At 37.0% G+C, this 23,930-nt stretch overlaps 1 protein-coding gene and 1 pseudogene across 1 annotated transcript; one reads left to right on the top strand and one right to left on the bottom strand.

Moving 5' to 3' along the window:
- Nucleotides 1-1,743: 1,743 nt before the first annotated feature.
- On the bottom strand, nucleotides 1,744-5,394 carry LOC123616226 (olfactory receptor 51A4-like; annotated as a pseudogene).
- Nucleotides 5,395-16,547: 11,153 nt separating this feature from the next.
- Nucleotides 16,548-21,356, top strand: MMP26 (matrix metallopeptidase 26). The gene is made up of 5 exons (XM_045515044.2): nucleotides 16,548-16,745; nucleotides 18,677-18,897; nucleotides 19,611-19,759; nucleotides 20,383-20,508; nucleotides 20,993-21,356. The coding sequence occupies exons 1-5, from the start codon at nucleotides 16,614-16,616 to the stop codon at nucleotides 21,229-21,231; spliced, it is 867 nt and encodes a 288-aa protein (XP_045371000.1). The 5' UTR covers nucleotides 16,548-16,613; the 3' UTR covers nucleotides 21,232-21,356.
- Nucleotides 21,357-23,930: the final 2,574 nt, after the last annotated feature.

The raw sequence follows: 23,930 nt of genomic DNA, 5'->3' as shown, positions 1-23,930 counted from the left end.
GTCCTATTTTTAACTAAGATATAATTTTAAAAATTGATTGTGCAACTAGGGCCTTTCCTAGAATATCACACTTGAGAATGTTTCTGATTTAATCAGGTAGGACCAGTCACTTTTAGGGAACTGAGGTTGACTTTATAGAGTCTGTGCTGACAAAATCCCAGGTAAATTAGCCTGTTGCTTGGCTTACGGGCCGATCTCTTAGAGGTGGAAAGGGAGGCAAGCCAAGGATCCCAGGATGTCTTGGGGAGTTCAGGAAAATAAAATATTACTCAAGTGTGTGGCTACCTGAAGGAGTAATTTGATGGAGATAATTTTTTTGGTTATAGCTTCCTCTCCTAGATATAGAATATAATAGCAGCTTTATAACATCCTGTCTGAAAGTCTCCAGCACTGCAAACTTAAGAAGCCCTTCTGGTGAATTTTTTCATCTGTATAAATAATGAGGCCAAACCTAATGAGGAGAGCCTTGTTTTATGATCAAGAATAATCTTTATTTCAAATAATGTTTTATTAAAATGGGGGAGACTATATGAAAAAAAAGATATGTGCTTCAGTGGAAAACTCTGCATTGTTCACAGCCCACCCCTATGGGTTATCTAATTCTGATTATGTAGGGACTTAGAGTTTTCACTGTCTTTGAGCTTTTTTCCAACTCTGTAAGTTGTAGATACTAAATGCAATCAAAGTAATTCACATTGGTAGACAGGTGAATAAACTGGTCGAGGGTCAATTGGTATGTGTCCCACAGGTGAAAGAAGTCATAGTTGAACTCATTTGAAAATTAATGGAAACATTGCTATTTATAAATGTATCTTTTATTGGTCTCTTTGAACTGGTTGTATCATTTGCCTGGTTCATTCATTAAAAATCAGCTAAGTGAGATCTATATGGATGTTCAATTTATTTCTTTGTGAGAACAGTAAAATTTTGAAAATTAATCTTTATCAGGGTTTACAGTCTTGCATGGGAGTGAGACATATACGGTATAATGAGTTATGGCATTAGGTAGAACTCCTGTAGAAATCTGGTAGACAGAGAATTTTCAACCCTAAATAACTTATAAAGTGATATTTTAATGTTCAGGAAAGAAATATTGAAACAAATAAATGAATTTAATTCTTATATTTTTGTAAACTCTGCACGAATGCATATTTGTTCCATGTGTGCATTGTCATTGCCCTTTTCAATTTCAATTCCTGAGAGAATAGATATGTGTCATAAAAGGGAAAACTATGTGTTGAAAAGGGATATTGTAAATGAATAAGCAATCCTCTGTCACCTCCAATCACTAGGCAGTTGTCATATAAATGTATACTGCTAATTCTCAAATGAACACACAGAATATTACTCTAAAATGATGAAAACAAGCTTATATTGTGTTCATAAGGCTGGTAAGGTGTGTGAAAGTGGAACTACGAATACATTTTATGTTTACATAAGAGCTCTAAATCCTAAATCCTAAACCAGTAAATTTGCGAGGCTGAGTCTTCAGTCTTCATAAGCATACTGAGAGATGATATTGTAAGGTGATTAACGTATGGTGTGCTTCCTTATTGATTAATTCTGCTTTCTCTATGTCATTTACTGATTGGGTTTTCACTATCATTAAGCATCCAAGTCAGCTGCATTTTTTTCATTAAAAAATTTTTTTCCCCTTTAGCAGAGGCACTGGGGATTGAACCCAGGACCTTGTGCACACCAGGTATGTGCTCTACCACTGAGCTATACCCTCCACCTGCCATGTCAGCTGTATTTTTGACACAGCTTCTCTAAAACCCGATTTCTTTTTTTTTTTTTTTAACATTTTTTACTGATTTATAATCATTTTACAATGTTGTATCAAATTCAAGTGTAGAGCACAATTTTTCAGTTATACATGAACATATATATATTCATTGTCACATTTTCTTCTCCGAAAGCTACCATAAGATCTTATGTATATTTCCCTGTGCTATACAGTATAATCTTGTTTATCTATTCTACAGTTTTGTAATCCTAGTCTATCCCTTCCCACCCTCTGCCCCCTTGCCAACCACAAGTTTGTATTCTATGTCTATGAGTTTATTTCTGTTTTGCATTTATGCTTTGTTTGTGTGTTTTTTGTTTGTTTTAGATTCCACATATGAGCAATCTCATATGGTATTTTTCTTTCTCTTTCTGGCTTACTTCACTTAGAATGACATTCTCCAGGAGCATCCATGTTGCTGCAAATGGTGTTATGTTGTCGGTTTTTATGGCTGAATAGTATTCCATTGTATACATATACCACCTCTTCTTTATCCAGTCATCCATTGATGGACATTTAGGCTGTTTCCATGTCTTGGCTATTGTAAATAGTGCTGCTATGAACATTGGGGTTCAGGTGTCATCCTGAAGTAGTGTTCCTTCTGGATATATGCCCAGGAGTGGGATTCCTGGGTTGCATGGTAAGTCTATTCCTAGTCTTTTGAGGAATCTTCATACTGTTTTCCACAGTGGCTGCACCAAACTGCATTCCCACCAGCAGTGTAGGAGGGTTCCCCTTTCTCCACAGCCTCTCCAGCATTTGTCATTTGTGGATTCTTGAATGATGGCCATTCTGACTGGTGTGAGGTGATACCTCATTGTAGTTCTGATTTGCATTTCTCTGATAATTAGTGATACTGAGCATTTTTTCATGTGCCTATTGATCATTTGTATGTCTTCTTTGGAGAATTGCTTGTTTAGGTCTTTTGCCCATTTTTGGATTGGGTTGTTTGGTTGTTTCTTATTAAGTCATAAGAGCTGCTTATATATTCTGGAGATCAAGCCTTTGTCGGTTTCATTAGCAAAAACTTTCTCCCACTCCATAGGTTGTCATTTTGTTTTACTTATGGTTTCCTTTGCTGTGCAGAAGCTTGTAAGTTTCATTAGGTCCCATTTGTTTATTCTTGCTTTTATTTCTATTGCTTGAGTAGACTGTTCTAGGAGAACATTTTTGAGATGTATGTCAGATAATGTTTTGCCAATATTTTCTTCTAGGAGGTTTATTGTATCTTGTCTTATGTTTAAGTCTTTGATCCATTTTGAGTTTATTTTTGTGTATGGTGTAAGGGAGTGTTCTAGCTTCATTGTTTTACAGGCTGCTGTCCAGTTTTCCCAACACAATTTGCTGAAGAGGCTGTCTTTATTCCATTGTATATTCTTGCCTCCTTTGTCGAAGATTAGTTGACCAAAAGTTTGTGGGTTCATTTCTGGGCTCTCTATTCTGTTTCATTGGTCTATATGTTTTTGTACCAATACCATGCTGTCTTGATGACTGTAGCTCCATAGTATTGTCTGAAGTCTGGGAGAGTTATTCCTCCAGACTCTTTCTTTCTCTTCAGTAATGCTTTGGCAATTCTAGGTCTTTGATGGTTCCATATAAATTTAATTATGATTTGTTCTAGTTCTGTGAAATATGTCCTAGGTAATTTGATAGGGATTGCATTAAATCTGTAGATTACCTTGGGCAGTGTGACCATTTTAACAATATTGATTCTTCCAATCCAAGAGCATGGGATATCCTTCCATTTTTTAAAGTCTTCTTTAATTTCCTTCATCAATGGTTTATAGTTTTCTGTGTATAATTTTTTCACCTCCTGGGTTAGATTTATTCCTAGATATTTTATTACTTTGGGTGCTATTTTAAAGGGGATTATTTCTTTACTTTCTTTTTCTGTTGATTCATCGTTAGTGTAAAGAAATGCAACTGATTTTTGTACGATAATCTTGTAACCTGCTACCTTGCTGAATTCTTTGATCAGCTCTAGTAGTTTTTGTGTGGACCTTTTAGGGTTTTCTATGTATGGTAACATATTGTCAGCATATAGCGACACTTTTACACTTTTTTTCCAATTCAGATCCCTTTTATTTCTCTCTTTTGCCTGATTGCTGTGGCTAAGACTTCCAAGACTATGTCGAATAGGAGTGGTAATAGTGGGCATCCTTGTCTTGTCCCAGATTTTAGTGGGAAGCTTTTGAGTTTTTCACCATTGAGTACTATGCTGGCTGTAGGTTTGTCATATATAGCTTTTATTATGTTGAGATATGTTCCCTCTATACCCACTTTGGTGAGAATTTTTATCATAAATCGGTGTTGAATTTTATCAAATGCTTTTTCTGCATCTATTGAGATGATCATGTGTTTTTTGTCCTTTCTCTTGTTGATGTGATGTATTACATTGATTGATTTGCATATGTTGAACCACCCTTGTGTCCCTGGGATGAACCCCACTTGGTCATGATGTATAATCTTTTTTATGTGTTGTTGGATTTTATTTGCTAATATTTTTTGGTGAGAATTTTGGCATCTATGTTCATCAGTGATATTGGCCTGTAATTCTCTTTTTTGGTAGTATCTTTGCCTGGTTCTGGTATCAGGGTGATGGTGGCTTCATAGAATGAGTTTGGGAGTATTCCCTCTTTTTCAATCTTCTGGAAGAGTTTGAGAAGGACTGGTATGAGTTCTTGTTTGTATGTTTGGTAGAATTCCCTGGTGAAGCCATCTGGTCCTGGACTTTTATTTGTAGGGAGGTAAAACCAGATTTCTTATCTGCTGGCTCTTCACACAGTATACAGTGGGGTTCATCAATGGCGTGAGGATTGATGAGGATCAATCAGCCATGAGGATCCTCATGACTTGGGAACTGTGTTTGGAAAACAGGTAGATGACAGCTAAGGAGATAATGGGAACATAGACGATAAGCACAGCACAGATGTGGGAAACACATATATTGAGGACCTTGAGTCTTTCCCTCTGTGATCCTATGCTCAACATGGCTGTAAGTATCAGCATGTAGGACATGAAAATAAATGTGAAGTCTAGGATGCCTGTGAGAGCTACAAATAAGCCATAGATGACATTAACCTTGTAAGGAGGTTCTTCTTACAGTATCTTGGATGTCTTAAAGTTAAAGGAAAAGGAAGGATCAATAAAATATTTTTGAGAGAAAAAGTAAGCCCTATTTTCATGACTCTGGCACTGGTTAGGATGGAGGTGTATCTCAGAGGATTGCAGATGGTAATAAAGTGATCAAAAAACATGATGAGAAGTACTGATGATTCCATAGCTGGGAATCCATGAATGAAAAACTCTTGGGCAATACAGGCATCAGAGGAAATTCCCGGAGCACTGAATAAGAATATTCTAAGCATGGTAGGGAGAGAGGAGAGGGACAGTCCCAAGTCAGAGAGAGCCAACATGGAGAGAAAATAGTTCATGGGTTCATGCCGAGAAGGCTCCATTTTTATGAAAATGAGGATGGGGCAGTTCCCCAGGATGGCAACAAGGTACATAAGGCAAATGGGGATGGAGACCCAAATGGTGGCAGACTCCATCCCTGGGATCCCAATGAGGAAGAAGGCAGAGACACCAATTTCAGAGGTGTTGAAGGTGGATATGCCAGGTATACAAGGAAATCAACATGAGACGTTCAGGAGAGGCTTCCTGCAATGGTGAAAAGAGACTCACTCAAATGACTGACTCTATCCTATTACAATCATTGAGGTCTTGTGAATCCAAGTGATGTTCACATAATTCTTAGGTACAAATCTAAATGGAGAAAAATAGATAGGTACAGAGGTAGATAGCAATATTCAACTAAAAATGAAAACTGAGAGAAAAAGAAAACAAATTGATATTAAAATTGAAACTTAACAACACATGGATTATAAAAGACACAACTTCAAAACAAGGGCCAATGGTTCAACTAGACAATTATACAAGTGCTATTTTCCAATTGAAGAATTTGAAAGTTTTGTTTTTCTTGTGTAAATACAATTATTTTTGTACTGTTAAGAATTTCATTAAAAGTTCAATGACTTTACATAAAATTCAGAGATAAGTAATGTATTTTCAAACAATGTCTTCTCATGTAAAAATGGGTTTTAGTTTTCTTTTCTCAAATCTTCTTTTCTGCCTCTCAAAAATACCTGGTCATTTTTTCTGGATTCAATTTCAGCACACAGTTATATGTTTTTACACTGCATCTCATAATTATCTGTCTGTCTGTCTGTCTGTCTAAGTCTATCTATCATGTATTTTCTATTTGTTTGACCTAAGAAGCATGGTGATGTATTTTTTATCATTTTTTATTGTATCTGTTGTTGTTACATGTTTGGTGTGTAGTGGAAATTGACATACCTGATTCAGCTCACTACACCATATTGAATAAAATGCTCCATCAAAATTTAAATACAATTTTAGAAATATAAATTGTTAAAGCTTATGTTCAGGAAAAAATAATTTTGTTGAAAAAATATTTGATCTTGTGCTGTTTGTAAAATAGTGGATTAATGTATCAATTTATTCAATAATATACTAGAGCTAATTGCAGGTTTTATCATCAATCCTTGTCGTGGGAGTTTGATAATATCTCTCAGATCTGAAATATTTAGGCAATTTCTTAGTACTATTATTCTTATCTACTTATATCTTCAACTGCTGTGTTACTATAATCATGTGGCCATGGTGGAGAATTCCTAAAGCTCATGTTCACGTTCTTAACCATTTATTTTCTGCAATTTTTCTCCTCCTGCAGTCTCAAACTCTAATGACTGCAATCCACTTTCAGTTGTTTCTGAACTGTTGTAACTGCTTCCTGAACTGAATTTTCCGGTCTGGATTCCACCTCCATCTTGCTATAATTATTTTCCTCTGTCTAAAATACTTCTATTTCTAGGTTGTTTGCAACATTTTAGTGACATTTATTTTCTTTAGACATTAGATATCAAGAAGACAGACAATTAGAAAGAAATGCCTAGGAAGTCCTGGATTTTATAATAAATTACATGCATTAAAAAAAAAGGAAAAAAAAACCTGGCAGCTGTTTGGATATTGTTCATCTTATACTTTGGGAGGCTCATAAAAATTGATAGAAAGGCAATGAATAAACTTTATACTGTGACTAATACCATTGCGATATGTCTGCCTAAACACTAATCCAGTTGTGCCAAGGCATACAACTATCAGTGGAGGGCTACCTGTTAGGTCTAGTCTTAGAATTTCCAAAACTTGCTTATGACGCTAATCTGAAAGGAGTGAGATAAATGTTCAAAGAAAAACAAGTTTTATTCCAACAGAGACTGCGCAAGAGTTTTGCTTGTTTGATCTGTGTAATCATACAGTTAAACAGAGATTGGCTCTCTCTCTCTCTCCAGGACAGATGGCATCAGACTTCCAGGGCTAAGTGAGATGTTTGAGGAGAATATTTCTTTGCTGCTTGGGGATCTTCTTCTGTCTGACTTGTCTGTTAAACTCACCAGATCAGTCTTTAACATCAGCCTTCCTTGTCAATGCCTCCACCCCTACTCCAAGCAGTTCCTCCTTGGCTAAATGGAGACTGATTCTCTTGCAATTTTCTCCCAGAGGTTATCTAGCAAACTTTATCCCAAACGTCATAGGTTGCCTGTAACTTGGTGTTGTTTTTGACATATAGTAATCTATTTAATAGTTCTGAATCTTTTCAGCAATTTAAACATTTTGAGCTCTGAGTTATAAATCTTTCCATACCAAATCCTATGAATAACTCTGTGTTCATATCAGTTCTCTTAATAGAATTAAAACTTATCTGTTCACTGATCAATCAAGAAAAATGAAGTAATAAATTTTTCAAAAAGCACATTATTTACTCTTCATTATCAACCTCTACTTGCCCTGAACTACCAAAAAAAAAAAAAAAATGATGGCTTTCTTTAGATAATAATATACCCTAGAAAAGCTATTTTATTTGCTTTAAAGGGCAACATTTTTTAGAGAGTCTAGAGCAAAGCATAATACTGTACAGAGATTTTCCCAGTATGTTGTTTTCAGTTCAGAAAGCCTTCCCAACCCAATTCTCTGGTTTGCAAATACATAAATATTGCAGTTTAAGTAACAGATACAGAATATCTTTAAAGGATGGAGTTAGAATAAAGTTCATTATTTATATGAGAATTATTAAATGAGATTGTTTATCGTATTCTTTATGTAATCAGCATGGTAGTGTTATCCATACTGTTTCAGGTGTTGAGTATATCCAGAGATTGAAGCAGTTATTAAACAGTAAAAGCATAACAACTTCTTAGGAATAAGATACACATCTTTATGTTCTTGACTGATAAAATCCATAATTACAACATGAGGGTTCTCAAGTACTTATCAAGGGGTTGGCCACCTCATTTACATTTCAGGGTGGAAAAAGAGATGAACTCAGGATGAAGGCACCCCAGTCCCAGTTGTTTGGCACAAGGACTGATCATGACAGTGTGAATCTAGTCCTTCTCTGCTGCTGCAGTTTTAGTATAATAAGGGTCTCTGGGGATGACAATTCAGGAAGCTGTACCAAGAAAGACTAAAAAACCCAAAGGCAAGTCCTTAAATGAGTTAATTCAAGGACAGTTCAACTGAATTCCCATTATGCATATGAACTAGCCATTTACAGTTAATACCCCAGAAGGCCCCTCTATTCCATGAAGCAGAATTAATTGCTCCCTCACCTGCAATTTCAGAGCAACTGCTGTGGCTGTCTGGATCCGCTGTCACATTTTATATTTGAATTTCTTTTTAGAGGCTAGTCAAGTACATCTTTTTAAAAAATAGTTATTAGTTTGTGGGAGTCCTTTCTATATTATAAAACCTTTTATTATGATGTGACTTGCAATTAATTTTTTTTCTTGTGTCACTTGTATTTGTCTTTGTTAACATTGGTCACAAGTTGGGTTCCTTTTGCACGGAACACTGAGGTGAAAATTTGTGTGCAGAAATTTATTTGGAGAGTGCCCTGAGATTAAATATCTAGGGGGAAAGAATACAATAGAACTAGTGGAGGGAGAAGTTAAACTCCATTTAATTGTTGGGATAGACAGCCCTAGGAGAACATTGCTAAGATTAAACTCCATTCAATTATAATAAAGGCCACATTCAATCCTGCAGAGATCTCTGGAACTGAGATGACCTTTTAGAATTGTCCTGAATTAAAGAAAAATATGGGCCTTTTAAACTACCCATTAACTGGCCATTAGATGTTATCTGTCCACAGAGAGGAGACAGGATTTTGGGTGAGGTGGCTTTGAGAAAGGAGGGAAGGGGGCAGGGTACAACCATTAAAAGAATGACACAGCAACTGAGGACAGGACATAAATTGGTTAAAACTTGACTAGGCCCAAGATGGCGAAAAATTCAACTCGAGGTAGACCTTGACCCTCATTATACGCTCATCCTAATATATTAGCATGCTAAATGATACACCCACAGGCGCCACACAGTTCCCAGGCTGACCCCAAAAGGCCAAAAAGTGGGCGGGAGCCCAATTCCTGGAAATCCCCACCCATAACATAGCTGGAATAATCCTCCTCCCCATTAGCACATGAAATTGCCCAGCCCATACAAGCCAACAACCTCCACACTTCCTGGCTGCTCTCCCTTCTGAGTGAGATGGCCTGCACTCTGTCTATGGAGTGTGTATCTCTCTAAATAAACTTGCTTTCACTTTACTATGGCTCCCTCTTGAATTCTTTCCTGCCTGAAGCCAAGAACCCTCACTTGGCAGGGTGTGTTCCAAGGACTCAGAGACCTGGTTCATGACCATCCTCTCATGCCCCATTTTCCTGCAACAGCTTCAATATGAAGACAGCAGTTCCCAAGAAGGACTCAGATGAGCTCTATCACTTGTTAACACTCTCTGTAGAGAAATGAGTGCTTCAAGCCTGGCAGGACAGGAGATCTGGCTGGTATAGACAGTGCACTCCTTGCATGCTTGAATCCACAAGCATCAGTAATTTTGGCATTTTGGAAGCAGCTTCTCCAAGGATTCATATGGCTTTAAAAAAAAAAATTGGGAACTAACAAGAGGGTGGTTAGTGGAATGATCTATAGCCCCTTACAATAGCAGTTATGAGGTCACAACTGTTATATATTATTTCTTTTTCTACTGTTCATTTTTGATTCTTGCCAGCATCAGCCAGCACTTCATCTTTGGCCACCATACATTTCTCAAACTGTGGCTTCTGCAATTGTCTATTTACTATCTGTCTAGTCCATCTGGGTTGTTAGAACAAAAATACCATAGACTGGGCAACTTAAACAACAAAAACTTATTTCTCACAATCCCGGAGACTGAGAAGTCCAAGATCAAGGTGCTGGTAGACTGGGCATCTGATGAAGACAGCAGTCTTTTTGCTATATCATATGGCAGAAAGAGGACTAGAGAATTCTTTGGAGGTTTCTTCTATAAGAGTGTTAATCCCATTTATGAGGGCTCCATCTTTATTACCCAATTAACTTCCAAAGGCCCTACATTCTAATATCATCACATTGGGGGTTAGAATTTCAACACATGAATTTTAGGGAAACATAAACACATATTAAGTCCATTACACCATCAAAACTAGGCAAGTGTGAAGGAATGCCATTGTAAATGAAATCATTTTCTGAATTTCCTTTTTGAATAGGTCACTATATTTGTATGCTTTTTGTATCCTGTGACCTTACTGAATTTGCTTTCTAATTCTAACATTTGTGTGTGTGTGTGTGTGTGTGTGTGTGTGTGTGTGTGTGTGTGTATGTGTGTGCACATGTGGAGTCTAGGGTGTTCTACATATAAGATCACCGTATCACCTACGGAGATAGTTTTACTTCCTTTCTGATTTGGACGTCTTTTATTTCTTTTTCTTGCCTCATTGCTCTGACTAGATCTTTCAATACTATGTTGAAAAGAAGAAATGAGAGGAGGCATCCTTGATTTGTTCTAGATCTTAAAGGGAATGCTTTCAGCTTTCCACCACTGAGTAAGATGTAAGCTGTGGGCTTTTCTTAAAGTGCCTTTGTTGAGTTAAGATAAGTTTCTTCTATATCTAATTTTTGAGAGTTTTTTGAGTTTTACTAAAAGTACTGAATTTTACTAAATGCTTTTTATGCATCTATTGAGATGATCATGTGATTTTTACCCTTCATTTTGTGAGGTAGAGTATCACACTTATCAATTTGTATATGTTGAACCATCCTTGCATCCCAGGGATGAGTCTTACTTGGTCATGGTGTATGATTCTTTTAATGTGCTGTTGTATTTAGTTTGCTAGAATTTGTTGAGGATTTTGACATCATGATGTTCATCAGGGATATTGTACTGTATCTTTCTCTTCTTGTGGTGTCTTTGTCTAGCTTTGGTATTACAGTGATGCTGGCCTCATAGAATTAATTCAGGATATAACTTCCACTTTTACAAAGAATTTAAAAATAATTGATATAAATTCTTTAAATCTTTCTTAAATGTTTAGCAGAAATCACTTGTAAAACCATCTGGTCCTGGGCTTTTCTTTGTTTGGCATTTTTCTTTACTCCTTCAATCTTATTTGTTATAGGTCTGTATGACTTTCTATTTCTTTTTTACTCAGTCTTCATAGATTCTATGAAGGAATTTATTATTTTGAGGTTGTTCAATTTGTTGGTATATAATTTTTCATAACATTCTTTTATTATCTTTTTATTTCTGTGGTAACATCTATTTCACTTCTAATTTGCTTGCTTTTAGGTTTCTCTCTTTTTACTTAGTCTAGTTAAGGGTTTATCAATTTTGTTTATCTTTTCACAAAAGAAATTGTTTTAATTTTTATAGTACTTCTCTACTCTCCACCTTATTTATTTTTGCTCTCATCTTTTTAATTTCTTTTTCCTGATTACTTTGGGCTCAGTTTGTTCTTTATTTAGTTCCTTGAGTTGTAAAGTTAGGTTGTTTATTTGAGGTTCTCTTCATTTTTAAGTAGGTGTTTATTACTACAAACTTCATTTATACAGTAAGGTAAGAATGACTATTTCCATTTTGTTAAATATTTTCTGTGTGTTTAGCATTTTCTTGTTTTTTATCTTTTGTGTATTTACTATACATTGTGTGTGTGTATGTATGTGTGCATGTTCACCATGGGGTTTACATCAAACATTTTATATCTACAGCAGTCTATTTTAAGCTAATGACTAACTATAACCTCATCTCAATATTCTACACCTCCTTATGTCTGCACACTTTATGCAACTGATTTCAAAATTTTCTTTTTTCTATACTGTTTTCTTCATTAACAAATTTCAGTGGTTATAGTTTTGTTTCTTTTTTTTTTTTTTTACTACTTTTAAGTTTATACATTAATGTTAAAAGTGACTTATACACTACCATTACTGTTTTATAATATTCTGTATTTGTCTTTATATATTTAACAGTGACATTTTTATTTTCTTAGGCAAAATCAGTGAGATTTTTACTTTTATGTTGTTAAGTGTCTTTTCCTTTAACTTGAAGAACTCTTTGAAGTTCTTCTACTTGAACTTTAACTGGAACAGCTTGTTCTTCAACTTAAAGTTCTTCAACCTGAACAACATAAAACATTTCTTGTAAGGCAGGTCTATTGGTGACGAATTCCCTTAGTTTTTATTTGTCTGGTAAAGTCTTTATCGCTCCTTCATTCTTAAAGGACAGATTTATGGGGTAAAGCATTCTTGGTTGGCATTTTATTTTCTTAATACTTAGATTATATCATCCTACTCTCTCCTTGACAGGTGAGAAATCTGCTTATAGTCTTCTGGGGGCTGTCTTGGATGTGCCAATTCACTTTTTTTTCTTGCTGATTTAAAATCTTCTCTTTATCTTTCTATTTTGATAATTTAGTTATAATGTGACTCAGTGTAGACCTCTTTGTATTCAACCTATTTGTGTTCCTTTACTCGTATCTGGATGTCAATAACATTCCTAGATTTGAGAAGTTTCAGTCATTATATCTTTAAATAAGCTTTCTGCCCCTTTCTCTGTTTCTTTTTCTAGGACTTTTATAATGTATGTATTGGTTCTCTTGATGGTGCTGTGTAAACCCTGTAGGCTTTCCTAATCTTTTTAATTCTTTTTTTTTTTCCTTTTTGTTTCTCTAACTGCATAATTTCAAATGATTTCTTTTTGAGCTCACTGATTCTTTTGTTTAATCAAGTCTGCTATTGAAGTTTTCTATTGAATTTTCAGCTCATGAATTGCATTCTTCAGCTACAGGATTTCTCTTTGGTTCTTTTTTATGGTTTTTATTTCTTTAATTTCTCATTGTGTTCTTGTATTATTTTTCTGATTTTGTTTAGTGGTCTGTGTTTTCTTGCAGTTTATTGAGTTTTTAAAAAATTATTATTTTGAATTCTTTGTCAAGCAGTTCACAGAGCTCCATTTCTATAGAGTCAGTTACTGGTGCTTTATTAGTTTTATTTGTTGGTGTCATATTTGCTTTATTCTTCATGATTCTTGTAGCTTTGCATTGGTGTCTGTGCATTTTAAGGAGCTGTCACCTTTTCTGGTCTTTATAGTCTGGTTTTGGCAAGAAAAGTCCTTCTTCTGCCAGGTCTATGAACAGATAGGACTATCTCTAGGACTGTGGTCAAGCCAAGTCAAAAGGCTGCTTATGAGTCATCAAGCTTGTTAACAGAGGTGTCAACTAGCATGATTTTTGCTGGGTCCCTGGGCAGACAGAAATGCCTCTGTTTACATTGGTCAAACAAGGTTGGAACTAGGTTGTGGAGCTCCTTCTGGATCTGTAGGCAGATCCATGTTTGGTTACACATGTACAATTTTTATAAAATACATATGTGTGCATGTGTGTGTGTGTGTGTGTGTGTGTGTATGTGTGTCCCATGTGTATGTATGTGTGTGTATTGTAGGTAAACATTGCAGACTCTGCTAGTTAAAGCTTCCCAACTTTGGAAAAATTATTTAACTTTCTGAGTTTTAATTCCCTGGTCTGTAAAATGAGGAATAATGAAACAATTCATGCAAATAGCGTGTGACACTTAATGACTGGTAAAAGTTGGCCGCTCCTTATTATTATGGTTATCATTTTTATAATTATTGTTATATTTATTTGAATAAACACTGATAATACAAATACACATTTATAAAATGTAAAGACTATAATTTATTCTATATGACTTCTAAAACCCTCGCCTGTTTCTTACATCTCTCTTAATTTTTATCTTCATGAAAGAGATTTGCTCAATACAAACCTATACTCCAACCAAAAGTAATGACCTAAGGTTCTTTTTCTTCTGAATTCCTACAAACTTTTAAAATATAAAACCCAGAGTACTTCATCTCCTTTACTTACTTCCTCTGCCCAACCCAGGCAGGTTAACATCTCATCCAGTTAGTCTCGAGTTTAACTTGTATATATATTTATTACAAGGCTGGTCACTGTCTCACAATTGTATAATTTACAGGTCATTCTATGAGCTGGTAAACTAATTTAAGGCAGGCTTTGTATCATAATAACCTTTGCATCACAAATTGCATGGCATTCTCTGGACAGAAAAATTAAATTGTAAATGCAGGATAGTTTTAGAAGAGAAAATGTACACTTACATAATTAAATAATTCAATGGGATGATAATTAAACATCTGTGTTGCTCAGTACCACCAAAGGAACTTTGATGCCTGCCCAGTCCCCTTGTTCCAATCTCTGATTATCCCCTAAACTCTCTAGCAGTAACTCTTTCCTCAGTGTAAGCACCAAGTCAGGTTCAGTTGTGGAAACATTTCTTCTATTTCAGGATGAATTAGACATAGAGTCACCCTTTCCCAGCAGAGTTATCGATGGCATGACAAAGGCAATAATTTCTCAGCTCCGGAAAATGTCCCCCCAAATCTCCCTATGCCACCTTACTACCTCAGTCACGGAAACAGAGGTCATATATTTCTGTGCTTCAAAAATATTTTTCCTTCTGCCACTGAGACAGTTTACCCAGAAGGAGCTGGCAAACAATCTATACTCTGCTGGGAAAGATTTTGGACATAAGCCAGATTTTTTTCTATCCCCAGGCATCAGATGCTATGAGAATGATGAAGAGGGTGAAAGTATAGGTGAGGGTGGGAGGAGACATGGGTTCTTATTTCTCAAAGGTCCTCATTTTTTAAACAAAATATAAAAATCTAGTATCCATTCTAAAAATTATCTGGTTGAATTCACAGCTTCTACACTCCCTACATTCTCAACAGCCACTACATCATAACTGTTCAAAAAGTATAATCTTCAGACAAGCAGCACTAGCATCGCTTAGGAGCTTGTTAGAAACTAAAAATATTAGGCCCATCTGAGACCTTTTAAATCAAAATCTGCACTTTTAACGACATCTTCAGATGATTCGTACTCACATTACATTTTGAGAAACACTGCTATACTTCAAATACATACTTCTTATCTGTAGCTAAATCATTAATAAGTCACTTATTTACTTTCGTAGGTTACCTAGGTCTCAGCATCCTGCACTCATTTACTTGAACACTGGGCCCATCTTACAGGTGACTGCTCACCTGAGTCTGCCTAACCAGACTGCTGGTGCACACTGGGAGTGCCAGAAACAGCATCACGGCAGCTTGTGGCATCACGAGAGATGGAGCAAGCCCTTTGAAATTGGCAGTCCAGTCCAGTGATTAAAAATGCTGCTTTCAGAGTAGAATACTTTTTGTTTATAATGTCTACATATCACTTTGAGCATTGTGACTATCTAAATGACAGTTAAATGACGTGAAGCCTCCTTTCTTGAACAATAATATGAAAATAAAACTTCTACTTCACAAATGGTTGTGTTCATGAAGCGAGACAGTGCATTATTGGCACAGCATATGTACTTAATAAGTTATTATGATTATCTTCTGCTGTACATCAAGAGATCTGAGTTACATGCTCATATTTACCACTAGCAAAATAGACACAAAGAACTTACATCCAGTCTCGTTAGTGGCCATGAGATGCTTTCACTGAACACTTTCATTCATCTAATAAATAAGAGGTTCCTTTTAGGTTCCAAAGAATGTACTACAGCTGTCAATGCAAATCAAAGAAGTTTCTGTCCTCAGTGAGTCTATGGTATAGTTTATGAGTCTGTAAACATATGGGGATTTCACTTATTAACAATTCTGCACCAGAATTTCAAGAACAAGTCAGAGTCAGGCTTTATAATGTTAAATAACTTGCCTAAGGCAAATCAGCTTTTAAGTAGCAGAGCTGATATTCAGACCCGTACCTGTGATTTCAAAGGTTATCAGCTCAAACCTTATGGGTGTGTATGCTTATCTCTGTGTCTCTCTCAATTTATTATCAATGATGTATTTTCTCAAACATTCTCAAACACAGCAACTTTCTCTTTCTGTGGGTTCCTCTCTCTCCTAGGTGGGATTTTTTTTCATATTATGACCTGAGTCTTCACTATAGGGGATGCTATTCCCTTCCTCAACTTCTCTTTTTAGCTTCTGGAGCAAGATATTTGTCAGTGACTAGTAAAGAAATTATATCAGATAAAGCTTTAATAAATTGTTCCTATGTCTCCTGTTTCTTTTTTTTCCCCCCCTCTATTTTTAAAGAATAATATCCCCTATAATCTGAGATATTCCAGTATTTCCTTAACCAAGGTTATGGCCATGTGTCCTGAGGGCTGTCAGGTGTGAAATGGAGGTGAAAATAAATCCCATGGCTGCTGGCATCACTCTGGCAGGCTGGCTCTGCGTTCAACCCAGAATGGGCAGTGACGGCAAGAACCAATGCAAAGAAAGGAGAAACTGGCAGTGTGAGTCACTGGGCATTGCTGGCACGGCTATAAAGTCCTGCTGATCCATGCTTGGTATATGAATTCAGGCTGGGGAGAAATGAGCTTTGCCATGCAGCCTGACATCTTCAAAGCTACAATTTTCCTGCCATGGTGCCTTGCCTTCCCAGTGCCCCCTGCTACAGACCTTAAAGGACTGGACTTTGCTAAGGTAGGTGGGTTAATCAGGACCTCATTATCACATTATGACTATGGTGGGTTCTTCTCCCAGATGTGTGTTATATGTATACACATTGCTTCATGGTATAAAGACAAATATATTTACTGTTTCATAGTAAATCATTCTCTTCAATCTCTAAGTTCATTTCTTTTCTTCTGATTTTAAAATAAATGAAATCATTTGTGGGGGCTGGTAAAAGAATGGTGCTTATACAAATTACTCTTCCAGGTAAGAGTTTAATAAATTTTGCTTATGGTACCTAATGAATAATTCAGTGCAAATGTTCATGTCTCACTCTTCTATTATTCCATATGGCAAAGTGTACACTCAGAGGTCTGGATCTCTGAGCCTACTAGGTGGTGAGGGATCTGGGGAAGTGATTCAAATGGACTGATGTGTTTTTCCTATTGACTGAGAAATCTCTTAAACCTGTCTACCAAACACTTTCAAATTCCTCAAGAAACTGCATTCAAAACACCTAAAACTCTTTATAACTGGTTTCAGTCATCTGCTTTATGATCATTCAGGGACCTGGTAAAATTTCCTGCTAATATCTAACCTAGAAAAATTTGGTAAATCATGTGCCTCTGAGTGCCCAGCCAAGGTCACAATAGACTAAAGGTATAATAAGAATGCAATTTTATACAAAACTCAAAAATCAATCAATCTCAAATATCAATCAAAGATCAAGTATGATTTATAAGAATTGTAGTATAGACCAAATTTCATTAGACATGAGCAATGCCCTTAAAGTACTTTCAGCCCAGCTAGAGTTCAAATAAAGATGTAGAAAGAGTTACTATAATACAATGTGCCTCCCTACCTTCACTCCCTGCCCTGGAGGTTGAAGTTTAGTTCACTGGATTGTTAAGAAAGTCAGTGTTGGACAGGGAGTAGGTGAAGAATGAGATTTTTAGAAGTATTTTAATGGAATTGATATGTAAATGCAAATGGACTGAGTATACAGAAGCAGCTAAATTCTATATCCTAGGAGTCATAGATTCTGTCCTGACTGAGAAAACTTTAATCGATGAGAAAGATCAGAGGTCATTTTCCCTGAGCAATTCCCATCTATACCTTCATGACCTTTCTGGAGCCCAGAATGGACTGCCCCAAAATGTGCCTCAATGGCACAATGATTATTTTGAATTAAAGTTGCTTAAGAAATGGCCGACCCAAGAGGGACACCCTGATCTTCCTTTCTGTCTCCCTGAAAGCAGGAAATAAATCTCTCGTATAAAAGGTGCGCTCCCTGCATCTGGAGGTAGAAGGACACCCTTACCACCAAAGAGGAATCCAGGCCAAGAGTCCTAGATAAACAAACGCTGTTACTTTTTAACTTTACTACCCCAAGCCCAAACTCTGTTTAGATTCTTCACCAGTTGGGCACCCAAACCTAAGTTTCTTTGTCCTGTCAATTCCTCCCAAATATATCATTTCTTTGTCTAAGAAGTATAAAAGCTGCCTGCTTTGGCCACTTCTTAAGTCCCATTTCTATGGGACCCCATGTGCATGAACTAGAATGTATTTCTTTTTCGCCTGTTAATCTGTCTCGTGTTAATTTTATTATTAGTCCAGCGACAGGAACTCAAGATGGGGAGGGGGGTAGTTTTTCCCTACCCTGACAACTTTTGCCTTTGGGCCTCTCTGTTCTGAAAATTTAATGCTTTATTTTCAGAGAAGTTTTAACGGGTTATCCAGGCCATTTTAATTTTATCACCCATGTTTAATGTTACCTACTGAGTGACAGGAGAATCGGGCATCGTTGCCATCATTCAGCTGAGAATAAGACATTTAAGAAGACCAGAGAGACAAAGCACCATCCTTCCCAGGCCTTCAAAGGAGGCTATGCCTGGGCTACTGATGCTGTGAGTCTGTCCTTGCTGTCTCTAAGTACTCCTCATTCCCAATCTTCCACCCAGGACTATTTCCATCAGTTTTTCTTGACCAAGAAAGAACCATCACTCCTTACCCAGGGGGAAAAGATACAGCTCCTGCCGCAGTTCCATCTGAACGAGGCAAACCTGAGGGAGGAGCAAACGCTGACTGTGCTACACCAGCCCCGCTGTGGAGTTACTGATGTTGATCACGACTCCGCCTCTGCAGCAAGTTCTAAATGGAATAAGCACACTCTGACCTACAGGTGCTTGTGGTTACGGCCTGGAGGGATGAGCGGGGTGACTGCCTGCAATGTCCCTCCTGGAGGCACCTCTACTGTCTTCTGCTTTCGCTGGCAGTCTCTCCAAAGCCCCCAGTCTTCCTCAGAAAAGGCAATTCTCTCAGTTCTCATTCCAGCTTCCCCAGATCATCTCTTTTGGAAGTGGAGCCTAACTACCATTCTTTGGCTGTGAACCTATCATTCTTCCCTTAACTAAACATACTTTTATCCCCCTGTGTGTAAGTGGTGGGGGTGGGGAGGGGGAGGGGGGTGTTAGGATATAATTTGATGTATTTTTGCTCCACATCCATGTTACTTATTCTACTGGGGATCCTAAGCATTTTGGCTATTGGGGATAGCCAAAACAAAGCAATACTAAACTATATGAAATGCCATACATTTCAATGGAGTCCATCATGATTTTTTTCCTCACAATTACCCTATAGGGCTGTCATTCTCAGGACTTAGTGTAGATAAGAACAATGTGGAGAATTTGTAAAAATTCTTAAACATCTGTATTTTGCAGGTTTAATTTCCTGGGCTTTTGATTCAGTTTGTCTGGGGTTTATTCTCTTTTCGGATAGTAAAATAAGGCCCCAAAGTATTAAGTGATTTTCTCCAAAGCAGAGTCATGCCTTTTTAGAGCTGGATTATTCCTATACCTTTGAGCTATTCTACTTAAAGATTTCTTCTTTCAGGATTATCAATTACCCAAATGATCTGAAGCAATCCACAGTGAAAAACATTATACATGATGCAGTTTCCATCTGGAGCAATGTGACCCCCTTGATCTTCCAGCAAGTGGAGAGTGAAGATGCAGACATCAAGATTTCTTTCTGGGAGCTGGGTTAGAAAATAACATGGGAGGGAGGGTATGGTGTCCCATGTAAAAGGCAAATGGTCTCAGTTCTGAAACAAAAACCTAGTCCGCCTAATCTAGCTGCTGAGAAAAAAGGAAGGCAAAACCCTAATGGAAATCAATAAACCTATACCAGGAAAGATATTTTTGGAACAATGAGGTAGTAGGTAGGGGACTGGAGGATGCACTGTTGTGTGAATAAAGTGAGGGAAAGCCTATTGCACATTCTCCTGTCAAAAGAGAGTTGTGTGGCTCTCAAATCTGTTGAAATGCTACTGAGTTGATCAAACCTATTTATGAAAGCCTGCAGTGCCTAAGTTCCCTTCCCCTCTTTTCCTCCATTTTGGGAAGAGATCTTTGTGTTTAACATACAACCTTCACTCAGTCTCTTCCACCTTTCCTTTCTTTTTTTTTTTGCCACAGAAGATAGGGAGTAGCTAGATTTTTGGCCCCATCCTATTTTTCTACATAGATGGTGCCTCAGCCCTCTCACCTCTCCAGCAGTAGCAGTTGCAGCGTGCATGAGGCACTGAGGCACTGAGGCTTACCTAAGACCATTCCTGCCCTTGCCTGCGAAACCCTATTGTGGCAATAGTTTCTGTCGTTCACAGCCCATGGAGATGGTTGTCCATTTGATGGGCCAGGTGGTGTCTTAGGCCATGCCTTTTTACCAAATTCTGGAGCTGCAGGAACTATCCACTTTGACAAGGGAGAACACTGGTCGACTTCATACAGAGGTAAAGACCTGAACTGGTGGGAGTGCTAGAACTCTCCGGGAGCTTGGGGGTTGGTATTGATGGTCTCCATTTGGGCCTAGCATATTGTGAAGAAGGTAGAAGGCAGGATTCAGAGTGGCCAGGGTGAGGCGGGATGATTTAGCTGAGGAATTGGGTCTTCTAATGAGTGGGGGGAGGTGGGATCACTTCTGAACAAAGATACTTCTATGATAAACATTATCATATTGTGCGTTCTCTCTCTTATCCCTTTGTTTCCATTTATCATTCTCTCAACTTCTGTTCACTTCCAGTTTGTTCATTTTAATTTGCCATTTTGTTTCTCACCTAGATTCTGTCCACCTCTCTTTCCTTTTTTCCTGCACTCTTACATTTGCTCTTTCTTCCTTTTCTGTTCTCTTTTTTCTTCCTTTTTTTTTTTTTTTTACAGACTTTCTGCCTTTCCTATGCATATATAATTTTTATCCTTTTGTCTGTTCCTTTTCAGGATTTAATCTGTTCCTGGTTGCCATTCATGAGCTAGGTCACTCTCTGGGCCTGCAGCACTCCAGGAATTGGAACTCCATAATGTACCCCAGATACATGTATCGGGACCTTAGAACCTTCCACCTTGGTGTTGACGATATCCAAAGAATCCAGCAACTCTATGGTCTGTGCCTGCTGAAAGGGCGGGGATCTGGGCAGGAAATTCCACTTGGAGTTTACTGTTTTCTTCTGTCCCCATAAGGAGAAAGATGTTCATCTAAAAAGCCCTAATGCTGGCACAGAAGAAATCATTCAATCTGGCCTTTCAGTGGCTTCACTGGAGGATCTAAGAACTCAAAGCACTAAATCCACCTCTGAGACCAATCGAATGAGCCCCAAAGGAATGGAACTTAGGGCAGCTGAGTCAAAATTCAGAACACTTCCAGATCACAATAAACCTATTTTTAAAAGTGAAATTGTGTGCTTACAATTTGGTATGTCTCAACATTTGGTATTCAGTCACTGAAAGCAGGGTGAGAGAATGGTATAGTAAAGTAGAAAATTCTAGCAGAGGTGCCATGGAACTCTTGAATTAGCTGAAAAGGAAAAAAAAAAATAAGATCAGGAATAGATTTTTAGTATGTTAGTGCATGGGTAGAGTTTGCGGAACGTTGTTTATGCTGTTGAAGATATAGCTACAGAGACCAGCTTAGGATGGTGGCTTATCCATCCCTTATTAGCTCTGAGACTTTGGGCAAGTTATTTAACCTCTTTTTGACTCAATTTCACTTTTGCTAAATAATTGCAATAATTTCTAGGGCTAAATGATATAATGAATGTAAACATCATTAATCAAAGCTTGGTAACACAATTTTTTGTTATTATTAATATTGTTGTTGAGATATTAGATAAAAATATGTACTAAGTCCACATCCCACTGACTGCATTTAAAGGAAGAAACCCCAGATGGAGAGTTTGGAATGGGTAGGCAGCAGCATGTCATCAGATACAGTAGAAGCCAGGAGGAGCTATACAATGTATTAATTAAGATGAGTCCACTCAGCCAGACATAAGCATTTATTTTCCTTTTTTAGAATCAAGACACATTAGGGGAACTTTCTAAAGAAGGGGCTGTTCTGCCTTACACAACATCCCCTTGGTAATGAAAAACCTGAAATGAGGAAACTGAGTTCTGAGTGGTAAGCTGAAGTAAAGACATCTGCCTAGGAAAGTCAGGCTAGTACATTACAGACATCATTTCAGAAATGGGTTAGGAAAGATTGCACTAATAGGGCTAAAAAAGGGCAGAAAAAAAGAAGTCATATAAAAAGAAGATTTCCTAAAAAGTGTTTTAATATCAGTGTTTTCATTATAAAAGAGAAAATAGCTAATATATTAGGATGTATGCGTATATATTTCTGAAAATATAAAGAGTATTTGGGAATGATTTTTGAAAATCTCAAATTAGTTGCATAAAATAATGTTGCATTTCAAAGAGCAACTGGAAGAAAGTAGGTGAGAGAGAAGTGAGTAAAATTGGCGTGAACCTTTTGAGTTAAGGGATATGACATGAACAGAGTCCTATGATTTGCCTTAGTTTCAGAAAGCCTTTTCCCTGAGGTCACACACTTCTTAGGGCTCCCACATTGGATGAATGAGTGAATCTGGAATGTGTTTGTTCGCCACTTCCACCTGATGTGGGCAATTCTTTGGAGTCATATTGCAGAGAGTCCCCGGTGTTGGCCAAGATTTTGTCAGGTCTGTGTTGCAGTTCACTTTTCTCTTTGCCAAATTCTGCTTTCTCTCTTCCCCTCACAGGTGTTGATTCCTAATAAATACTTTCCATCCCAAATTCTGCCTTAGTCTCTACTTCTGGTGTACCCAGAAAATGACTTTTGAAAGGTCAATGACATTATTTACCTACTGCATGACTAGCAAGTGTAAAAGATAGATTGCATATAAAACCAACATCAGTAATGAAAAAAGGCAATATCTTGACACTTCTGAAGACATTGAAAAATCATAAAGATACATAGTGAGTAATATATAACCAATAAATACAAATATGTTTATCCAAAATACACATTCTTAGATAAACACAACTTACAAAACTAGGCAAAGGGGAGAAATAGAAAATCCAAGTAGTCCTATAAATGTTTGGAAATAAAATTTATAATTAGATCTTGCCACAAGTCATTTAAAGACTGACAAACAAGAAAATCTGAATTGTCCTTTAACTATTATCTATCAAAACTATAATTCAAAACTATTCCTTGATAATATACTATATAGATAGTCATTTAATAAATAAACCTGCAAACCATATGAAAATCTTCTGGTTGGAAAAAATTTTTTTCCTAAGTTATTTTTTAAGCTCCTCATAATCTTATAGCAAAGCGTGAGAAAGACATTTGTCAACTGAAAAAACAAATGCACAACCTGAGTTGAGAATTATGTTTTACTCAGCAGACTTTCTGAGGACTTTAAGCCTGAAAGGAAGTCTCTCAGATAGCTCTGAGGATAAGGGAAGGAACCAGGATATTTAGGGGTTTTTGCAACAAAGACCAGGTAGTTGGAACATCAAAAGATTATTGTTAATTAAAGAAAACCAGATATCTCAAGGTAAGGAATTTAATAATATTCTATGTATGGAAAAATGCAAAAGTCTGAGTTCACTGAAATCATTCCTGTGATGTGCACCTTCGCTATCTAGGGCCAGTACCCTGTTCCTTCCCATTCTGAGTTCCCTCAGGGCTCACCATCAGGGTGGCTGTACTAGTTTGATGGCTGCAACATCTTTTGTTCATTGATATGGCAGGTAACATTTTTCATTTATACATTATAAGTAAGGAAAATTTTAGGTCATTCTCGTTAACATCGATGTAAAAATCCTGGATGAAATATTAGATCAAATCTGGCAATAAATAAAGGAAAATAAAGTGACAGATTCCACCTGGATC

The sequence above is a fragment of the Camelus bactrianus genome, chromosome 10, assembly GCF_048773025.1.
Source record: "Camelus bactrianus isolate YW-2024 breed Bactrian camel chromosome 10, ASM4877302v1, whole genome shotgun sequence".
Taxonomy (NCBI): domain Eukaryota; kingdom Metazoa; phylum Chordata; class Mammalia; order Artiodactyla; family Camelidae; genus Camelus; species Camelus bactrianus.
The sequence above is the reverse complement of the archived record's forward strand: the minus strand, read 5'-3'. Positions and strand labels throughout refer to the sequence as shown.